The following is a 19601-nucleotide window of genomic DNA, read 5'->3' on the forward strand; positions in this document are numbered from 1 at the left end:
TAAACCACGTTTCTGGCGCAACACAAGCGTCCATCATCAGGTGGGCAAGCATGGTCTGCTGCTGAGGCAGACTGTTCATTTTATTTTCTACCTACGTGACTTTACCGAAAGAACCAAAGGGTATGGATTCCTGCAGTCACGAAAGCTTCAAATCAAACTTTACTTCCTTGCAGACTTGATATTTGCCATGGAAGATTACTCTTTACACCGATCTAATCACATTCCTTCAAATTCTAAAACATCCGCAATAAAAACAAAAAGATAATTCCGAGAAAATGCTGCATTCATCCCAAATTGTAAGCGCGTAAGAACCACAACAAAAGCAGACTGATTTCGAAAGATTTTTTTACTTTCACATTTTTCCAATAAACGTTTACTGCATCGGTGCATGAGGTATCGTGTTATACATGGTAATTGTAGACAAATGTGTTCTCAAACTTTCACGCGACCGATGCACATTTGTGATGTAAGAACACCGACAAGGGCACATTAGCGGTGACGAAGGCGCGCGCTCTCAAACGTAAACGGCGCGACTATTAGCGGCCCGCCAGCCCAGATGCGACTGGCGAAGGAACGCGTGACAGCGGTAATGATCGTAATTACACTCTACAAAAAATATAAAGGGACACTGACAAGCGTAATGGCCTCACATTTGGACGCAATTATGTAATTGGACACAGACGCTGCTGCTGCTGCTGCTGCTGCGGTGACGATGGGAGACGAGAAAGGTCTGCGCGCACGCATGCACAAAGACAAAGATCCCCCGCGTAGCCCACACAGGCTGTTGCGGGGTAGTGTCGTTTGCGAACATCTACGACGGTTAGTACGGCGCGCGAGTGGGGGGGCGGTGGTGTGACCAAGCATCATGGTGCAGCAAGGGATTCATCTTGAAGCCGAGCTGACCTATGGGAGGCCCACGACCGGTTCAGATACTCGACACCAGGAATCGATTGCAGATCGCTGGATTTTGTAGCGCAGTGCCCCAACCACTGCGCCACCGGTTCCCCCACCCCCACGCGTGCACATACGGACGTACACCCACGCACGCAGAGACGCTCACGCACGCACACAGGCACGCGCACACAGACACACACGCACTCACACGCACGCACACGCCCGTGTAAACAGCCTTCACAAAGAGGCATCGCGCACCAGGGAGGGGAACGCCTCGGCGCCCTCGCATAGGATGGAGTACACGGCCCGGTACACGGCGGGGAAGGGAGGCCGGGCGGGGTCCAGCGTGCTGAGGAAGGGAAGGAACTCATCGGCGATCGCCTGCCCATTCCCAGGGAGCCCGCATGGGAGGGGAGGGGGCAGAAGTGGGGGAGGGGAGACATCGGGGCGGAGGGGTCGGTAAAAAATGGAAAAACGACGTCACGGTCGCGTGATTTGCCAAGGGTGGATCCACTCTAGCCCGGGTACTGCGGCGTAACGCTGGGAGGCGCTCACTTTGTTCGCGGTAGCAGTGCCCGATGTGCGTAGCTCCTCAATGCAGCCGCACTGTCATTCTCCCCTTGCTCAATCGCACACATCCCGCAGGGCCCGTGCCCTTTGCCCATACCGATGAGCACGTAATCTCCGTGCATCTTATTTTACTCCAGTTTTGCAGCAAGTGCCGTTTGTAACAGATTTGCCTGTGAAGATTTACGCAATCTTTCCTGCGTTGCGCATCACGCGTGCAGGCATTACCTCGACACGTTAATGCCCACAGGGCAACATGTATTATTGGTGACTTGACCGATACAATCTACCATTTACCTTGCTGAACCCGATTTGATCACAGGTGCGCACACTCAGGCTCTCAGCGGTACCAGCTCTGAAATCACACGAGCTTCCCGAGCCACTGGGCCACCTCCATCGTACATAACGTCCTAAGCGATGTACCTCGCACTCCTGCGAATCATCGTCATCAACATAAGCAACAATCACCTGCTGCACACGCTGAAGCAACTGCAGCCACGCCATGTCGTGTTGCACGCTCGCCATTTCCTTCAGCTCCTCCGCGGAGCTGTACGTCACCACGGGCCTCACCAGCTGCTCGGCAAAGCGGGCCCCCGTCCTTCCCTGGGGCAAGCTCGCACTCGGCACCTGCAAACGGTGGCCCATCACAGACCACCGCTCGGCCACTAATCAGGGGCCGCCACGGACATCCACAGATGGCGCGGGACGGGGAGAGGAAAACTGAGCTTACACGCAGGGGACAAAGTCTCACGTGGACTAGAATTAGTTTTCCTATAAAATAATAGCACAATTGTTTTGTACACAAATAATAAAATACAGTCAATCGACCGATGGATGTATGCGTGCTCAAATTCTTTCGCGCAGTACGTAGCCAGACGCGAGTTAATCGGAGGTGTGGATGAAGGCCTGCCCGAGCCATAACAGTCATTGGGGTTGTTTGTTCAAACTTCACTGTGCTGGTAATGTGGCGGGGTTGGTGAAGAAAGCACCCAGGGACCGATTCAAACATCATTCACCACTGATGTTAGCCGTGACTGGCAACAGAACTCGGGTCAGCGGGTTCACAACTGCGTCACCGCATGACACGCAATCTTGTACCGTATTCACCCAGAAAAGTCCCAGAGACTGTCAGCGTAGACCAGTGGATGACAATAACTGGCCTAAGCCACAGACACTCAAAAGTGGTGACAGTCATCTGGGGGCGGTGGCTATGCAGCGCTGTAGCGACAGTGAGGGTTGTGAATCTCCCTTCCTTCCCATGGACGTTGAGGATTACTCCGGTGGTCAGCAACCAAAAATTACAAGAAGAGCCGTTTTTTTCCCCCAATTCGATAGAAAAGGTCTATATTTCAAGAGCCGCAATGCGTGTGAATAATGTCACTAAGCAGTCCTTAAGGAGCAGCATGCGGCTCCAGAGCTGCAGGTCGCCGACCCGAGTTACACCCTGGCTCGTCAGGTGAAGGAATGGCAGCAAAACATGTGGACAACCACCTGTTCCATCTGTATGCGACAAGAGTGCGTCCTCCTCGCACGCATGGGTTTTCTCAGGGTGAACAGGATTCATCCCACGTGCAAACACTCATTTCATGGCCGACAACACCTTTGTATATATAGGGGACTGCAGAGCTAGGGGAATTGTTGGCGCCAGCTCATGCTGTGGCTGCCTTCCTGCTTGTCTGCGGTTCCTTCTCGCGCCTTTACAAGTTGAAATTATGACTCTGAGAATTGTTGGACAATTTAAGGAATTGGCAACGGAATCAAGACACAAGAGCACAGTTGAGAAGATGCCCAAAGAACTGACCGATTAGCGAGGTTCGCTTTGTATGGTGGGAAGTAAGTTCCACATACATACAAGACGAGGGGACAAGGGTGTCGGTGCATTTGAGGGGCATGACTTCAATGTCGAGACACTTTCATCAGTTTCAATTTGAGTTGGTGTTATTTGTTACATGGATGATCCCGTTTTGGCCAGTTGCCCAGATCCCTGGTGTGTGAGCACAGCAGCAGCAGCAGCAGCAAAGCAAAGACGACAACAACAACACAGAATATTGCAGAGAGCGAATGCAGGGTCACTTCAGACTTAATGTACAACTAACAAACTAGGAATATAACTAACAGTCGCAAGTGGAACACAGCCGAATAAAAAAATACGAAAACAGTGCAAATATGAGAGCACAATGTGTCGGGGAAAAAGTTAGGTACATGTGCAAGTGAACTCTCTATTTTAATCTTAACAGTGATAGAGAAGATTCAATGTAGAGATCCTCCGCATACCTTGCTGCAGCTGGGCAACCTCCTCCTGGAGCCTGGAGATGAGCAGCTGGCACTCTTCCAGAAGCTTCGTCCTCTTGCACAGCGCTTCCCAGCCAAGGGACTCTGGGGGTGAAGGACACGCGGGACACAAGCGGCGACGTTGAACCGTGAAGCATCCTGGCGTGGGTTAGCATGTGGTGCTAGTCAGAGGAGCCCAGTGTTGGCAGTAAAACCCCTGGCGTGGGTTAGCGTGTGGTACAAGTCAGAGAGTGTTGGTAGTAAAACTCCTGGCGTGGGTTAGCGTGTGGTGCAAGTGAGAGAAGCCCAGTGTGGCAGTAAAACCCCTGGCGTGGGTTAGCGTGTGGTGCTAGTCAGTGTTGGTAGTAAAACTCCTGGCGTGGGTTAGCATGTGGTGCAGGTCAGAGAGTGTTGGTAGTAAAACTCCTGGCGTGGGTTAGCATGTGGTGCAGGTCAGAGAGTGTTGGTAGTAAAGCTCTTGGCGTGGGTTAGCACGTGGTGCTAGTCAGAGAGGCCCAGTGTTGGTAGTAAAACTCCTGGCGTGGGTTAGCATGTGGTGCAAGTCAGAGAGTGTTGGTAGTAAAACTCCTGGCGTGGGTGAGCATGTGGTGAAAATCAGAGAAGCCCAGTGTGGCAGTAAAACTCCTGGCTTTCCATGAAGTAAATGTGTGTATGTACTTAACACCGCAGGATGTCGCTTGTGACTGCTTGGGAGCCCACAGGAGGACAGAGGCGAATTAACAACTGCTGCTTCAATATTATCTTCTGGAACTGACGAAAATTCTCAGCTGGAAAGAAATGTGTGTGGATCGAGAGGAATAATTTATTGTATTTGTGTTTCCCAGAAAAGCCTTGCTGACTCTAGACTTTTTCCAAAAAGGTCATCTCTGCTTGAGAAAGTTTTCAAGTAGAATGTTTGTTGGAGTCTTTTTTGTACGTGGAAGGAAAATGGAGCACGTGGAGAAAAATACACGCATGTTTGGGCGGATAACACTGACGCTCTGCAAAGTCTAGCGATCCACTTGGTATACTGCATCTTAAAGGCACCAAGAAGGCCTAAGATGGGGAATTTCATGGATGTACTCATTCTGAAACACTACATTTCTAGTCACTGAATAACAAGCTTAAGCCATGACATCAGGTGGGGCACAATTTTACAGCTGCATCAAGTATTGTGCAAATACTGTGCAGATATATATTTTTAAAAATGTGATACTGTTGGCAGTGGTGTACAAGCACAAATATATAAATAAAACGCATGGCAATATCACTGTTCAAAAGAGGAAAATACATCTATAAAATGGGTGATGTTTCAGGCGAAAGGCCTTCTTCATAGCAGTGAGACAGGTCACCGAGATCGTGTAATAACATACTGGATGCATTGCTCTTGCGTGGCTTGCAAAATACTGTGGAAGTTCTACCCATGAGGCCTGGCGGAACAATCGCTTCACCTCATCGTGCAACCCTTGACGTGTGATACTTTGGCTCAGCGGGGCTGGGTGGGGGGGAGGAAAACTCGTGTCCGCGTTTCGCCCGGTAAGGGCGGAGGGGAGGATGGGAGCGTGGAGGGTGGGTGGGGAGAGGCATGTGGCGGGGAGGGAACACCAGGGAAAGGCCCGGCTTCAGGAAGGGCAGCGGGGCAAGAGTGCGGCACTGCAGCACAGAGCGGTGGCGTGGCCCGGTCGCCCATTAAACCGCGGTCGCGCACGAAAGCTTGCTGCGTCAACACGCCTCATTTCCTTCCTCGCGCGTTTGAAGTTCGTGTGACCTGCTTCTTTCAAAGATTTTTTTTTTATCACTTTAGGGGTTTTTACAGATGGACAAGAAAAGTGCCCTGCCCAGCACCGTGGAAAAGATCGAATCTGCTTAATTAGGTCACCGCTATCAAACTTATTCCAGTTCACACTCTGCTGAAAATATTTTGGCTCCTCGTTTTATAAAAGCCGCTTGAATTCGTGTGAGCCTTCAAAGTTCTCGGATTAAAAAAAAAACCTTGCTGGAAGCGTATTGTTGACGAGAACCTGCGGCCGACAGAACCACAACCGCTACTTTTATTCCTGCTCAGTATCTCGCTAATACGCCGCCGCCGCCGTGCCGGCCATGCTCACGCTGTGGCACGCCTTTCAGATAACATCTCTTACGACACAAACGGATGTGCCAGAAGCGCGCGCGTTTTTAGGCCTCACCCTCCCTTTCTGACGCATAGGCCTGGAGTAAAACTTTTTTTTTTGTAATCAAGCTGTGCTGGGAACTTGGTAATGAAAGTCGACAGGAAGGCTCCTGGGTGGGACGGCGTGCATCCGACTCCAGCCTATCTCCCTAACCTCTGCTGGGAAGACCGGCACAGGAACAAGAGTGAGGGGGGGGGCTTGGCAGATTTTTAATCTCACGTCGTTAGCCAGGGTCTGCGTGGCGCTGTAACTCGACCTATTCTTGGCAGCGGTTTTGCACGTTTTTTTTAATTGGCCTATTAATAGGAGCACCGCAACAGCGAAACCACACATTCGTCGCAAGTCGAAGGGCGAATGTCACCTGTGATGGGGTGCCCATCGCACCAAAGATAAGGCAGGCCTGCTCATCGTTCACGGCAAATGCAACGCTGGATGCCGTGCACGTGACGCGCTGAAATTACGGAACCCCGTGCTCCTCATTTCAATCGGCGGCGACATGCAAAAGGCCCCATTAACTCAATCACGGCCGAGTTGGCGCATTGCAAAGTTAACAAATGTGCAATGCGCCATGATTCTCCTGAGTGCAGCAACATCTCGTGAAATGTTCCAATAGACGACAACAACAAAAATACGATCACCATTCATTAACGGCTTCCAAATCAATGGCACCGGACACGGTGAATGCGGAACAAAATACGAATTCAGAGCCATAGAATTGCGTCACTTACCTTTAATTTGCACATTCAATACTCCAATCTAATTCTACGACACATCTTCCTGTAACCCTGTAGTATCAACTGGAGGAATCCGATGAGCTATGAAGCTCTATTTCACAGATGTGTAGTAGGGCCGGGTCAGCAAGTTACAACATAAAATAATACAAAAAAACGATGGGAGAACAAAAGCAGTCCCAGACCACTCCAAGATAAGTCCCTCAAAAAAATAAAATTACACTATAAACGATAAGACTATTCTTATTTTACAGGTAAGACCAACTGAGCTGTATAGCTCTTTTTCAGAAGCGACCTGGTCACAAATGATAGCTCAACAAAGTGGCTTATCGTGTGGAAATTTATTGCAGCCAAATACTCGAAACACACGTTTAAAAATGTTGATAAAAAAACCCGAGGACCTGGAGAAACATCCACACGACTACGGGGAGAACACGCAAACGCCAAATATACAGACATCTTGGTCGGAATTGAACCCACAACCTCCTGTATACCAGGTGAGGTATTTAACATCTCGCCAACATGGCACCCCATTAAAATGTAACTATCGTTAAACAGGTAAGGATCAAAGTTACAAATCACGTGAGCAATGTGGCTGTATCCAGATCGAATCTTCTCTAGTAGCAGTTTATCGTTTCAAACCGATAATCCTCAAGAAAAGCATCACCAAGTCTCTGCGTGGTTTTTATGGGGAGTCCCGTTTTCAAAGGGTTTGGGAATGTTTACACGTATCAGTGAGAGAAAGTGGTGGCTTGAGGGGGAGGGGGGGGTCCATCCAACAGTGGATGCACCATAGCCGATTACTTTTATATTTAAATGTTGAAGGAATACCACAACGCCGGGTGAAAACCCCACGTACGGTCGAGCAAAAATATTCCAACTCTGCACAGGGATACCCCGTCGACCAAAAGCCTCCATATGCCTGCCCGCCACCGCCGCACCAAAAGCAGGCGATCTCAAGTGCACGACGCCTCCATTTCTGCAACGTCAACCAACGGCCGCCTCCTAGCTGCTGCCTCCAGGACCGTGGCATCGCCACCAAATCCAGCGGACCGCAGATCAACGGACAAAAATTACTGCGCTGTCACAGTAAATTGAACTAGCGCGCACAACACAGCTCATCCGTGGAGTGATGGCGATCAGACATCCGTCGAATGAGCTGCAATTGCCAATGTTTATTCCTTATGAATTAAATTTGAAAAGACGTCTTCACTTACAACAGGGGGAAATTAAAAGTCGCAATAGAATGGGAAGTATTGGAAAAAATCTAATCGTGTCCAAACAACACAATGTGCGGTGGGAAAATGTGGCTGATCATGTGACACAACATTGTGTCATGCATTTGCCAGTTATATCTTTTTTGAAGGCTCAGAAGAGTTTCTGGAGAAGAAACAAGCATCTATTGAGATCACAATGAGCCCAATTCACTTCATATAGGAAGCGAGAAGAGGGACTGATGCACATTACCGATTGCTTTCCCCATGATCCCAAAAATACATTGAAAATCAAGGACTCATCTTTTCTCAAGCTCAACTACTGTATATCTGCTGTGCAAACAACACTACACGTGCACACACCTAATCTATCAGCAGCCGAGTTGAAAATGTAATGGCAATTCACCACAAACCATGGATTTATTGCGATATTGTTAAATTATGTAATGCCAGCATTAACGGGACTGCAAACGATGGCTACCATTAGAATCCCTCTCAGGGACCAACTTCATAACGGGTGAACGCCCTATCAGTAATAATCGTCCATTGTCAATATTATGAAAGATAACTTTGTAGATTCCAAGCGTCCACAGTATAAACTTCAGCACATAAACCGACAACGATAGAAAACGACAATGATGAGACTGCACAACCTATAGGAATAGGACAAGGGGAGAACGAGACGGTCTTGGGAGCGTGGAGATCACGTCAAGTGCGCGGCCGTGCGTGTCTGGAAGGGGGCCAGGCGGGGTGGGGGGGGGCACGGTGCGATGGCGAGCGCTGGAAAATAAGGTGTGTGTGAAGCAGCTGCGCTCCTGTTCTCCCCCACCCCTGTGCCGTGTCCCCGTTCACTGCCACTCAAGCATGGGAAAGCGGTGGCGCTCACAAGGGGCCAAAGACAACACCCTGTTGGAGGAGGTTGGGTGGGGAGCAAGGGAGGGAGGGAGGGATGCGGGGACACTGGCTGAAATGGCAGCCTGCCAGATTCGCTAATGATTTTACGTCGTACTTGTAAACTGCAGTTGAGTGCAAGGCCGAGCTTGTGAGCTCTATAAAATTAGAAAAAAAAACTGCAGTAGTGGGAATTCGTGACGGCGTGTGAAGGGCGTGCAACAATGCTCTTTACGTAGACGTTTAACATTACCGATGACCTTCCCAGGTCAGAGTTCGCCTCTGCAGCTTTAATGTTTGAACACGTGCAGATTCACTTGCATAACATCCTGGCTGCAAACCAACAAGGACATCGCCGGCATTCACTTACGTACGTACGCACGCGAGTGAGCGCAAAGGTGCCGCGTGTGCGTGCGAACACCGGCCTGTCATCCCAGCTCTTGCCTTCTGCCCATCCGGGCGCATTACTAGATAATAGCAGCAGTTAGAACCACTGGTCGTCTGGGAGGCATCGTTGTGATGCGCGGTGGAACGGCGGCGGCGGGTGCTGTCCCTTATGCACGCGGTTATGCAAAGTTTTTTCAAATATTTTTTCCCCACCGGAATCTGTACAAGTCGCTTGTAGTCGGGGCAAATTGTCCTGCCAAACTTGCCCGGGAGGGGGACGTAATTAAGTGGATAGCGGGAGTCACCTTTCATTGCTTTCCGTAGGAAGAGACCGGCGCTGGGACAGGTTAAACGGCGTGCAAACGAGCAGGAGCAGGGCGCGCGAGTCACCCGGAGCGATTACAGCTGACAAAAGGGGCAACGGGGAGAAAATCTGCGCGCTCTTCGCAAATTTTTTTTGCCGTAATTAGTTTTTCCCCTTCGACAAATGTTTTTGATATTAAACCAAGAACACTCTAAAGAGAAAATTGCCAAACTGGCAGTATTTTATGAAAGCAATTTTAAAACAACCTTGTAAAATTTAAACACTTCGTGCGATCGCTTTTATACAAAACTCTTGAGCGCAAGGTGCCAGCACGCGGGTCGTGGTTTGTTTGAAATTATTATTGCGCGCAAGGACATTACGTCTTGCCCACTTTGCAGAGCTGGTAAGAAAGTAATAGAATTCTGTTTGTACAATAAGATCACAATAAGTCCAAATACAACAAACCATGGGCCACGAGGTATAAAGGGGGTTACAGTGTGTGCTTGATTGCAACTGGACTATGCACTGCAAAGCAAAATAATTTCCCGATTAAATTTGTAAAATGTGTTCACATTTCTAAATAAATTGGTCACACATTTAAGGAGCGTGCATTTAATCGTATCATAATAATCTCTATGTGATGGAGTGCAAGGTTGTCTAAAGTTACACAGATAGAAAGCAGTGCCGCCTCTGATTTGCATGGTAGGCTGTAGGCCTCGGCAAGGTAAGGTAATTTACCCTTTTTATCGGGTAAAAGGGTAAAGGTAAAGGTGTCGACATGCAAAGGGGTAAGGTAAAGGGTAGGGTAAAGTTAGCTCGGAAGAATTACCCGGTAGGGTAAAGGAAGCGCGAAGTATTACCCGGTAAATACAGCACCTTGTTTACCGCTAAAAGCTCCGTGGCGCAGTCCGTGGCCTCCATTTAATAAGTAATATCTAAAAAAAACTTTAAAAAAAACACGCTTTTATTAAATGTACTAGTAGTGGCAGAACTCCACGTCTCCAGGAAGTGGCCCCAAAGCTTGCCATAACGTAAGGGGCCGTGGTGTTTTACAGACGTCAGTTGAGCGTGGACAATTAGACCCAAGCCGAAACACAACATATAAACAATGTTTTTTTTATGATAGAATATAGTATTGTCATCAGTTTGACATAAGTATACCAAGTTTGTAGTCGATACCACATTAGAAAGTGGGTAAAATTGAGTTACAAGATTTGAGGATACAACAACGACAACAACAACAATGACAGCAACGACAACAACAAGCGTGTAAAATTGGAATCATCGAGAGTATTCTATGTGAATAAAGCGCTCTACCTGGCATTTACCGTTATAAACCTTGTTCATGTGTAGTTCCCTAGTAATTACCCTGTAATCGGATAATTTGTATGGGGTAAGGGTAAAAGGTAGGGTAAAGGTAGGCTCGTTGCTTTTTACCTTTTACATTACCTGCTGAAGGGTAAAAGGTAGGGTAGAGTGATTGTATTGTGGTAAGGTAAAAGGTAGGGTAAATGTAGGCTCGTTGTTTTTACCTTTTAACTTTTACCTTACCTTGCCGAGGCCTAGTTGGCTGGACAGTACGAAAGACGTTCAACATACATACAGAGTGTCTGCAAGTGCGGTATTTGTCAGCTACTCACCGTCCGCAGCACGGCCTTCCATCTCCTTCCACAGCAGGTGATCCATGCTGCTCGTGACAAGGTCCACTTCCTCAAGCCGCTGTACCACATCGTGGCGGCTCAACGTGGCCACCCCACCATCGAGAAACTGTGCCTCGGTCAAGGGCAAACACACCGGTCGGATACAGGCGAGTGCGCGCACACACACACCCCCGCAAACACACACACGGGAGTGGGCTCACACGCTGAAGGTGTTCCGGGCCTTGGTTTACTCGTGCGAGGCGCGATAACACGCAAGGAGTGATGACAATGATAAACGGTCAGGTTCGTAATTAATTTCTTTGGGTTAGATTGCGGTAGGTATCGTTTTTTTATGATAACCCTTAGCCGCCCGACACAGCTAATCGAATAAATGTGTCCCAAGGGCAAATGTGCCAATTGATTTGTGTTGATAAGTGAGCAAAATTGACAACTTTGTATGTTATGATGTTTCGGTGGAGATTATTATACAACTTCTTAGGTTTTTTCGGTAAAGTCACGTAGAAAGTAAAATAAAATAAAAACAAAAATCACGACGTTTCGGAGGCAACACAAGTCTCCGTCATCAGGTGGGACCGTCACAGCCAGATTAGCTGTATCAAGTGAGGCAATGATTCAAGATGTAATCCCTTAAAAGCGAGTTGAGGGGGGAGGGAGAGGGAGGGGGGAGCTCATCAGACTATGGTAGCCAATGAAAGGAACGTATCGGGAGGGAGGGGGGGCGAGGCCAAAAGGGTGGGCGATGGACGTGGAAGCGCTTGTGCGCAAGCGGCCAATTACTGCACACGCCAACACAATGGAGCGATTGTGCGCAAGCGGCCAGCCACTGCACCCGCCAACACAATGGGCAGAGAGGAGGAGGGGAGGTCTAATACACATGATAGACAAAAGAACGAAAATGATGATGGGCACAAACTTAGGGGGAGCTCATCAGACTATGGTAGCCAATGAATGGAACGTATCGGGAGGGAGGGGGGGGCCGGGGGGGGGGCGAGGCCAAAAGGGTGGGCGACGGACGTGGAAGCGCTTGTGCGCAAGCGGCCAATTACTGCACACGCCAACACAATGGAGAGAGAGGGGGAGGGGGGGGTCTGATACACATGATAGACAAAAGAACGAAAATGCCCATGTTTATACCAATGCTGGCTGAACAATGAAGAGAGTACTGTTAAAATAACTGGGGATGTTAACACTCGGTAAAGTACAGTAAAATAGTGCCTGTCAGATAAGATGGTCCAAAAAATTTGTGATTAAGTCTTTTTTGCGTGGTTGATAACATCTTTCCAATGATTACTAAGTTTGTACCCATCATCACGGTTGAAATTATGTCTGTGTTTGTATATTTGTATGGAGTTTGAATCAGACGCCATCCAGACATCCACCCTGCGTCCTTCCCTGTGGAAGAGATATGTGGATGACACTTTCGTCATCTGGCCACATGGCCTCCCAGCATTGAACCACTTCTTGGACCACATCAATTCTAGACACCCATCCATCAGATTCACCATGGAAGTGGAGAAAGACGGTAAACTACCATTCTTGGATATTCTGTTTGAGAGGAGTCCTGACGGTTCCTTGGGACATTCTGTCTACAGAAAAGCCACCCACACAGACTCCTACTTGAAACCGGATTCCCACCACCACCCATCTCAAAAGAACTCTCTCATCAAAACGCTATACCACAGAGCACATGGCATTTCTGACAAACACCACCTGACCGGTGAATTAAGACATGTACATCAGGCCCTCAGGATGAACGGATACTCTGACCGTACTATCCGCCAAGCTGTCTCTCCCACCACACAGAAACAGCCACATGAAACTCCGACCAAAACCATTACGTTACCATACATAGCTGGCGTGACCAAAAAGATCTCCAAAATTCTAAACAAACATAAGATCCAAGTCCGATTCAGTACAGTGCATAAAATCCGTGATCTGATTCCATCTGTGAAGGATGTCGTTCCTGACTTACAGTATCCTGGAGTCTACAAATTGAGTTGCATTTGTGGTGATTGCTACATTGGAGAAACGAAACGTCATGTTTCTGATCGTGTCCGCGAGCACAAGTCAGATCTGAAACACGGCAGAACTGATTCTTCTGCCGTGGCCGATCATTGCTACAACTCGGTGGGCTCTCATGAAATTGTCTTTTCCGAGACCAAGGTTCTCTGCAAACCTCCCGGCTACCATCAAAGGTTTGTACACGAAGCCATACAAATATACAAACACAGACATAATTTCAACCGTGATGATGGGTACAAACTTAGTAATCATTGGAAAGATGTTATCAACCACGCAAAAAAGACTTAATCACAAATTTTTTGGACCATCTTATCTGACAGGCACTATTTTACTGTACTTTACCGAGTGTTAACATCCCCAGTTATTTTAACAGTACTCTCTTCATTGTTCAGCCAGCATTGGTATAAACATGGGCATTTTCGTTCTTTTGTCTATCATGTGTATCAGACCCCCCCCCTCCCCCTCTCTCTCCATTGTGTTGGCGTGTGCAGTAATTGGCCGCTTGCGCACAAGCGCTTCCACGTCCGTCGCCCACCCTTTTGGCCTCGCCCCCCCCCCGGCCCCCCCCCTCCCTCCCGATACGTTCCATTCATTGGCTACCATAGTCTGATGAGCTCCCCCTAAGTTTGTGCCCATCATCATTTTCGTTCTTTTGTCTATCATGTGTATTAGACCTCCCCTCCTCCTCTCTGCCCATTGTGTTGGCGGGTGCAGTGGCTGGCCGCTTGCGCACAATCGCTCCATTGTGTTGGCGTGTGCAGTAATTGGCCGCTTGCGCACAAGCGCTTCCACGTCCATCGCCCACCCTTTTGGCCTCGCCCCCCCCTCCCTCCCGATACGTTCCTTTCATTGGCTACCATAGTCTGATGAGCTCCCCCCTCCCTCTCCCTCCCCCCTCAACTCGCTTTTAAGGGATTACATCTTGAATCATTGCCTCACTTGATACAGCTAATCTGGCTGTGACGGTCCCACCTGATGACGGAGACTTGTGTTGCCTCCGAAACGTCGTGATTTTTGTTTTTATTTTATTTTACTTTCTACGTGACTTTACCGAAAAAACCTAAGAAGATGATTCCTTGCAGTCACGAAAGCTTCAAATCTAGAATTATTATACAATTATGAAATACATAATTGTGTCAAACTAGAACCCATATATTCAAGAGCGGGACCTTCTCTATAACATCTGGCAGGTCGCCTGCATTCATTCCAATAAGCCTGGCTGCTGATGAGACATTGTATGTCCAATCCGGTCCAATGCTGCTGAATTTATGCACTCCCAGAAAGCCGTGGGGCTTATGGGTTGTGTAATAAATACTTTTATTTACGAGGAGAGAACTACAAAGGGGACGTAATGTCTACCTAACTTTTTTGATAACATTAATATAGTGAGAAAATTGTCATAATTTTAAGCCAATGAAAGCAATGAACAAAACGATCATCAGAATCCAAAAGCAGGAAAACTTGCCAGCCAACGCCTGGTGTGATACACTGATGGTGAATGATGTCATCAATCCACACTCACAAATTGTATGCTCATATTTTTCTTTACTTTGATCAAAGCAATAATCAGTAGATTAATCCCATATTTCAACAGATAATTGCAGTTATATGCTTACAGATAAATGGAATATTGCTACAAGCCTTAAAAAATAAACCAATGCACTGCAAGTTGAATACGGGCACACGTGCATTGAAAGTCAATTTTAAAATGAAATAAACAAAAACACTGTTAACACTCACCGATCCATCGCCACCAGAGCAATCTTTCCCTTATGGTGTTGGAATTGGTTTCCCATGGACACTAATCCACAGCACAAATCAGCCTTACTCAGTAAGTGAATTAGCTCTCTTGAATGGCATGTGGCTCGGAGTTCAAGGGGAATTTGGTGTCAAGCACAAGACTAATTCCTTACCAACTCAGCTCGAACCTCTGCTCCCTACGAGGACTAGATCAACTCAAACGACAATCTAGGATTCTAAACAATGGTCATGCAGAGAGCCCTTTGTTAAAATCCACTGCCGAATGAGGGCATCCCCGTTCCTGAGCGAGTCATTACGGTTGTTTGACCATGCTTCAGCAAGCTGGAACAGTGAGGGTTGGTATGTGTGCATGCTGAACTTCTTTCACACCGTACGTAGCCAACTGTGCTAATCGGAGGTGCGGCGGAAGCACAACTAATCACAAAAAATCAGTTCGAAAGAAATGAGCTTTCAATCTAGATGTAAAAGTGCATAGCTCCAGTGGCTTTCTAATATCGGAGGGAAGAGCGTTCCAGACGGACGCATAAGCATATTTGAAAGCGCGTGATGCGGTGACTGACTTTGTACGACGGCTAGCCAAAAGCCACCGCTCTGAAGATGACTGGAGTTCGCGTGATGGTTTATGCCCCTTGACGAGATCAACGAGGTATACGTTGCCTTTGCGGATGCTGCACGCACGTCTGCAATGCCTCGCTGTCGTACGTGCGTAAAGCATTCATGGCAGAGGCATAGAAGTACACAGGACAATAGTTGGTGTTCTGCATTGCCCTTTACTGCCCACCGGGTAGTCCCACAATCCCCATGTTTGTAAACGGTGGCCAACCGTGCCAGCACTCTACGCAGGGCACAGTTTCTCAGACCTGGCACACTGCGGGTAATTTGGTCTTCGGCAACTGCAAATACATGCGTTGTTGTAGGTCATCCGAATATGACACGGTGGAGAGATGTTAACTACCTCGCCTGGTATACAGGAGGTCGTGGGTTTCATCCCGACCCTGAAGCCTGTATATTTGGAGTTTGCATGTTCTCCCCGTGGTCGTGTGGATTTTCCTCAGAGTTCTCCAGTTTTTCCCTCCACATTTATAAACATGCATTTCGAGTATTTGGCTATTAATCCACACATGATAAGCCACTTTGGTGAGCTATCATTTGTGGCCATATCGCTTCTGAAAAAAGAGCGATATAGCTCAGTGTGACTTACTTGGTAAAATAAAGAACTGTTTTATAGTTTTTTATGCGATGTAAAAATACATGAGTGGTCGCGTTTTCTCCCATTGATTCTTCAGGGCACTGACAGCAGATCAAGGCATTCCTTTTGCAAGAAAAGTGCGGCCGGATCGATCCAGCAGAGGGCACCTTCTGACAGGAACGTTGCTCGGCCTCTCACGGAAAAAGACGCAGTTTCCCAAACCTTGACAATCACTTTGACGCATATTCCCAGGGGTGTGTCATGGTAGGTGAGAACGAAAAATAAACCAAATGGGCAGCTGTGTTAATTTTGGCCTTGGGTAAAAGAAAGCATTGTCGGCTAAAGCTTATTTGTACTCCTCGGCGATGCAAGTGGATTTGCATCGGACGCGCTCCCGTGTCTGCTCCCCGTGCCAGGACGTGGAAGCAGGCACAGCAGGCTCTCCCCATCACTAACATTTATTTGTCCTGGGGAGACCTTGCGTGAAACATCTCTTCCTTGCCGCTTGCCAGGTTCCACACCCAGTCCAAAAGCGTGCGCTTGCAACGGGGGGGGGCAAACTTCCTTTCTGCAAAACAGCGGCCAGGCAGGCCCAGTGCGCTCAACTTGTCAACGCACCGTCTTGCGCAACGAGGGCTCCGTTATTAGATCCACATGATAAGCCACATGGTTGAGCTATCATTTGTGCCCAGGTCGCTTCTGCAAAAATAGCTATATAGCTCAGTGGGGCCTTACCTGGTAAAATAAGAAATTGTTTAGTTTAAGTTTAAGTAAGCGGACCCCAAAACACTAAAGAGCAACCACAGTCCCATCGTGTTACTTAACTCGGAGTACAATGCCCCAGTACGGTCAAACTAAAAGCCATGCACATAAAATGTATACAGAACTCACTTAATGCTGCAGAATCATCACTACTGGACATCTGTGAAAAAAGAGTTTTATAGTTCACCAGATTCCTCCAGCCTAAATAAAGATTCTGTTTCTGATGGGACTATGAACTCCACTCCCACACTGCCACTGCACAGTGCAGTGGTAACTGTGCCACCATCAGTAAGAGAGACACAAAAAACATCGCGTGACCCTATCCAGACGGTGCTTCACACGGACCTCTTTGTTCCAGCCCGGAGTCCTTTGGCTCTGTGTGCTTGCCAGCATCACACCACTTCTTAAGGATACAGTCGACCGCAACTTCAGGGCATACGCCTCCTCCTCTGGCGTGCAGCTGTCCTGCAGTAGGCCCACCTTCTGCCAGAGGCTGGGAACAACACAAACACAACAGAGATGTATTTGAGTCCTGCAGATCGCACTCACAAGAGGCCTTGCAGTGGCAGCTACGAGTGCTGGCCGTTCGACCGGCAAAAATGTACAATGGTTGGTCTACGGAGCACACAATCCTGGGGCGACGATGCAGCCCTCTGATCCGATTGGACGTTTCCATGGCCAGTTGCAGCGATTAAATTTGTTCAGATATTCAGCCACTATTTTTTTTTCAACAGAAAAAGGTGCGGTAAAATATTGTCGACAACCGCTGGAAAGAATTGCCCTAAAATGACTCTCGTGTATCGTGGCCTTCAGGCATTACATCTTTAGTGAGCAACAGCTGATGATACAAATAGGCATGGTGCTTTTGGCAACTCTACAATATTGATAGAGTAACTGGGATCCAATGTACCTGTGTTGTTCATCGTTTACATTATAATTTCTCAGCAAGTGTCTGCATTTCCAAAAAATATATAACACAGGAGTTTAATATGTAAAAACATGTATAATAGACCTGTTCAGCCTGGCAATAAAGATGAAAACTAAATGAAATTATACGGCTGCAGATTAACCTAGTTATTCTGTAATTGCATGGTTTTAAAGTTTTAACGGAGGATAAATCATTTCTGTGCAGGATCCTTGATTTGGTGAAAGGTGCCTTTAAACCAATCCAGTTTGATAGAGTGAATTAAAAGCTCTATATTTAGGTGAAGTATTATCTGCTTGATTCCACCCACAAGGGTGTGATGAATTACTTTGAGTTGATATCATTCCGAAGTTCACATCTTAATTCAAGTTTTTGTGACGTTTTGCATTCACACGATGTGCACATAAAAAATAATTACAATTTTTGTGCAGCGCTCTTTCCCAAAAACACTCCTCAAAATCGGCGTTGCACCACAGCCAGCAAGCACACTGCCAAAACAATCGCTGTTATGGAGAGCATTGGCATGCACAGACCAAACCGTGACCTTGCATCACCGCCAGAGAGCCCCGCTCCCGACCAGCCTCGTCACCAACAAAATTGATTACACTGTGGATTTAGATCAATAGCCACAGATGCTATTTTATAAATCAAAATACCATTTGGGATTTGTTATATTACGTCTGGGCGGCACAAATGGATAAAAACGGCAGTTTGCAGGATGCTTCCTCAAAATCAATAGTTTTGGGGGGTGGAGCTGCCAACGTGGGCTCGGTACGGGTCATAACGCACACCGTGGATTCGGTACGGTCATCATGCACACTGTGAGCTCGGTACGGTCATCATGCACACTGTGAGCTCGGTACGGTCATCATGCACACTGTGAGCATGGATTCACTCACACAGCAAAGTTGGCCAATTCATTCACAAAATCTCACGTTCTAGCGAATCGGGGAAATGAGACGCATAAAATGAGTGTGCCCACCACGTTCCACATCATGTGCCGTGCGGTGCGAAAGAAGTTCAACATAGTGGCATAGATACACAAGATGATATCATTACTCTTCATTACTATTTAAACTATGTAAGCTAAATCGTATTTTACCAGGTAAGGCCCACTGGAGCTATATATCTCTATTTCCGAAGCAACTTGGCCACAAATGATAGCTTAACCAAGTGGCTTATCATGTGGACATTTATAGCGGCCAAAAACTCTAAACGTGTGATGTTGATTCAAAATGTGGAGGGAAAAACCGGAGGACCCAGACAAAAATCCACATGACCTCAGAGAGAACACCGAATATACGGGCGTCAGGGTCGGGATCGATCCCATGATGCCCCGCATGCCAGGCTAGGTAGTTAACATCTCGCCACTGTGGCGCCCTTTATGGCAAACCGTGGTGCCCTTTATGAACTTCCGGTACCAATTAACTTCATCACTTGAGCAGTATTGCTGCACTACAATTAAGTGCAATTTACAATATCCTGTCATCACACAAATTGGTAAGGTGCAATCTTTCCTCTATTAATTACTCCAATGCCAGTTTTGCATGAACAAATATATACATTGTATTCTGGGACAAATGCATTTGGAATACATGAATCACTGGCCAATGAAAGAGATTTGAGAAACACGTGGCAGAAGGCTCTTACCGGTGGTTTTTGGCCTGCTGTCTCTTCAACTTTTCAGGAAATTCCAGGTTTGAGCTGCCACAATAAAAACACAACAGAGTTCATTTCCAGGACACTTTGCGCATAAGCAGCATAATCACTGTAAAAATATGTGTTGCCGATGATTGTGCAATATAAACACCCTGACGTTGATCCGAGCAGAGTTAACTACTGCACAAGCTT

General features: G+C 47.5%; 1 protein-coding gene across 2 annotated transcripts in view; it reads right to left on the minus strand.

Moving 5' to 3' along the window:
- Nucleotides 1–328: 328 nt before the first annotated feature.
- TEDC2 (tubulin epsilon and delta complex 2) overlaps nucleotides 329–19601 on the minus strand; it is a 34459-nt gene continuing 15186 nt past the window's right edge. For both annotated transcript variants that reach the window (XM_078611179.1, XM_078611180.1), the window contains exons 6-11: nucleotides 19401–19454; nucleotides 17240–17318; nucleotides 11071–11197; nucleotides 3736–3837; nucleotides 1930–2126; nucleotides 329–1275 (exon numbers count right to left, since the gene is read on the minus strand). In XM_078611179.1, the coding sequence (XP_078467305.1) occupies nucleotides 1132–1275; nucleotides 1930–2126; nucleotides 3736–3837; nucleotides 11071–11197; nucleotides 17240–17318; nucleotides 19401–19454 (703 nt within the window). In that variant the 3' untranslated portion in view covers nucleotides 329–1131. The remainder of the gene's footprint in view (nucleotides 1276–1929; nucleotides 2127–3735; nucleotides 3838–11070; nucleotides 11198–17239; nucleotides 17319–19400; nucleotides 19455–19601) is intronic.

The sequence above is a fragment of the Lampetra planeri genome, chromosome 35 (genome assembly GCF_965212315.1).
Source record: "Lampetra planeri chromosome 35, kcLamPlan1.2.h2, whole genome shotgun sequence".
Taxonomy (NCBI): Eukaryota; Metazoa; Chordata; class Hyperoartia; order Petromyzontiformes; family Petromyzontidae; genus Lampetra; species Lampetra planeri.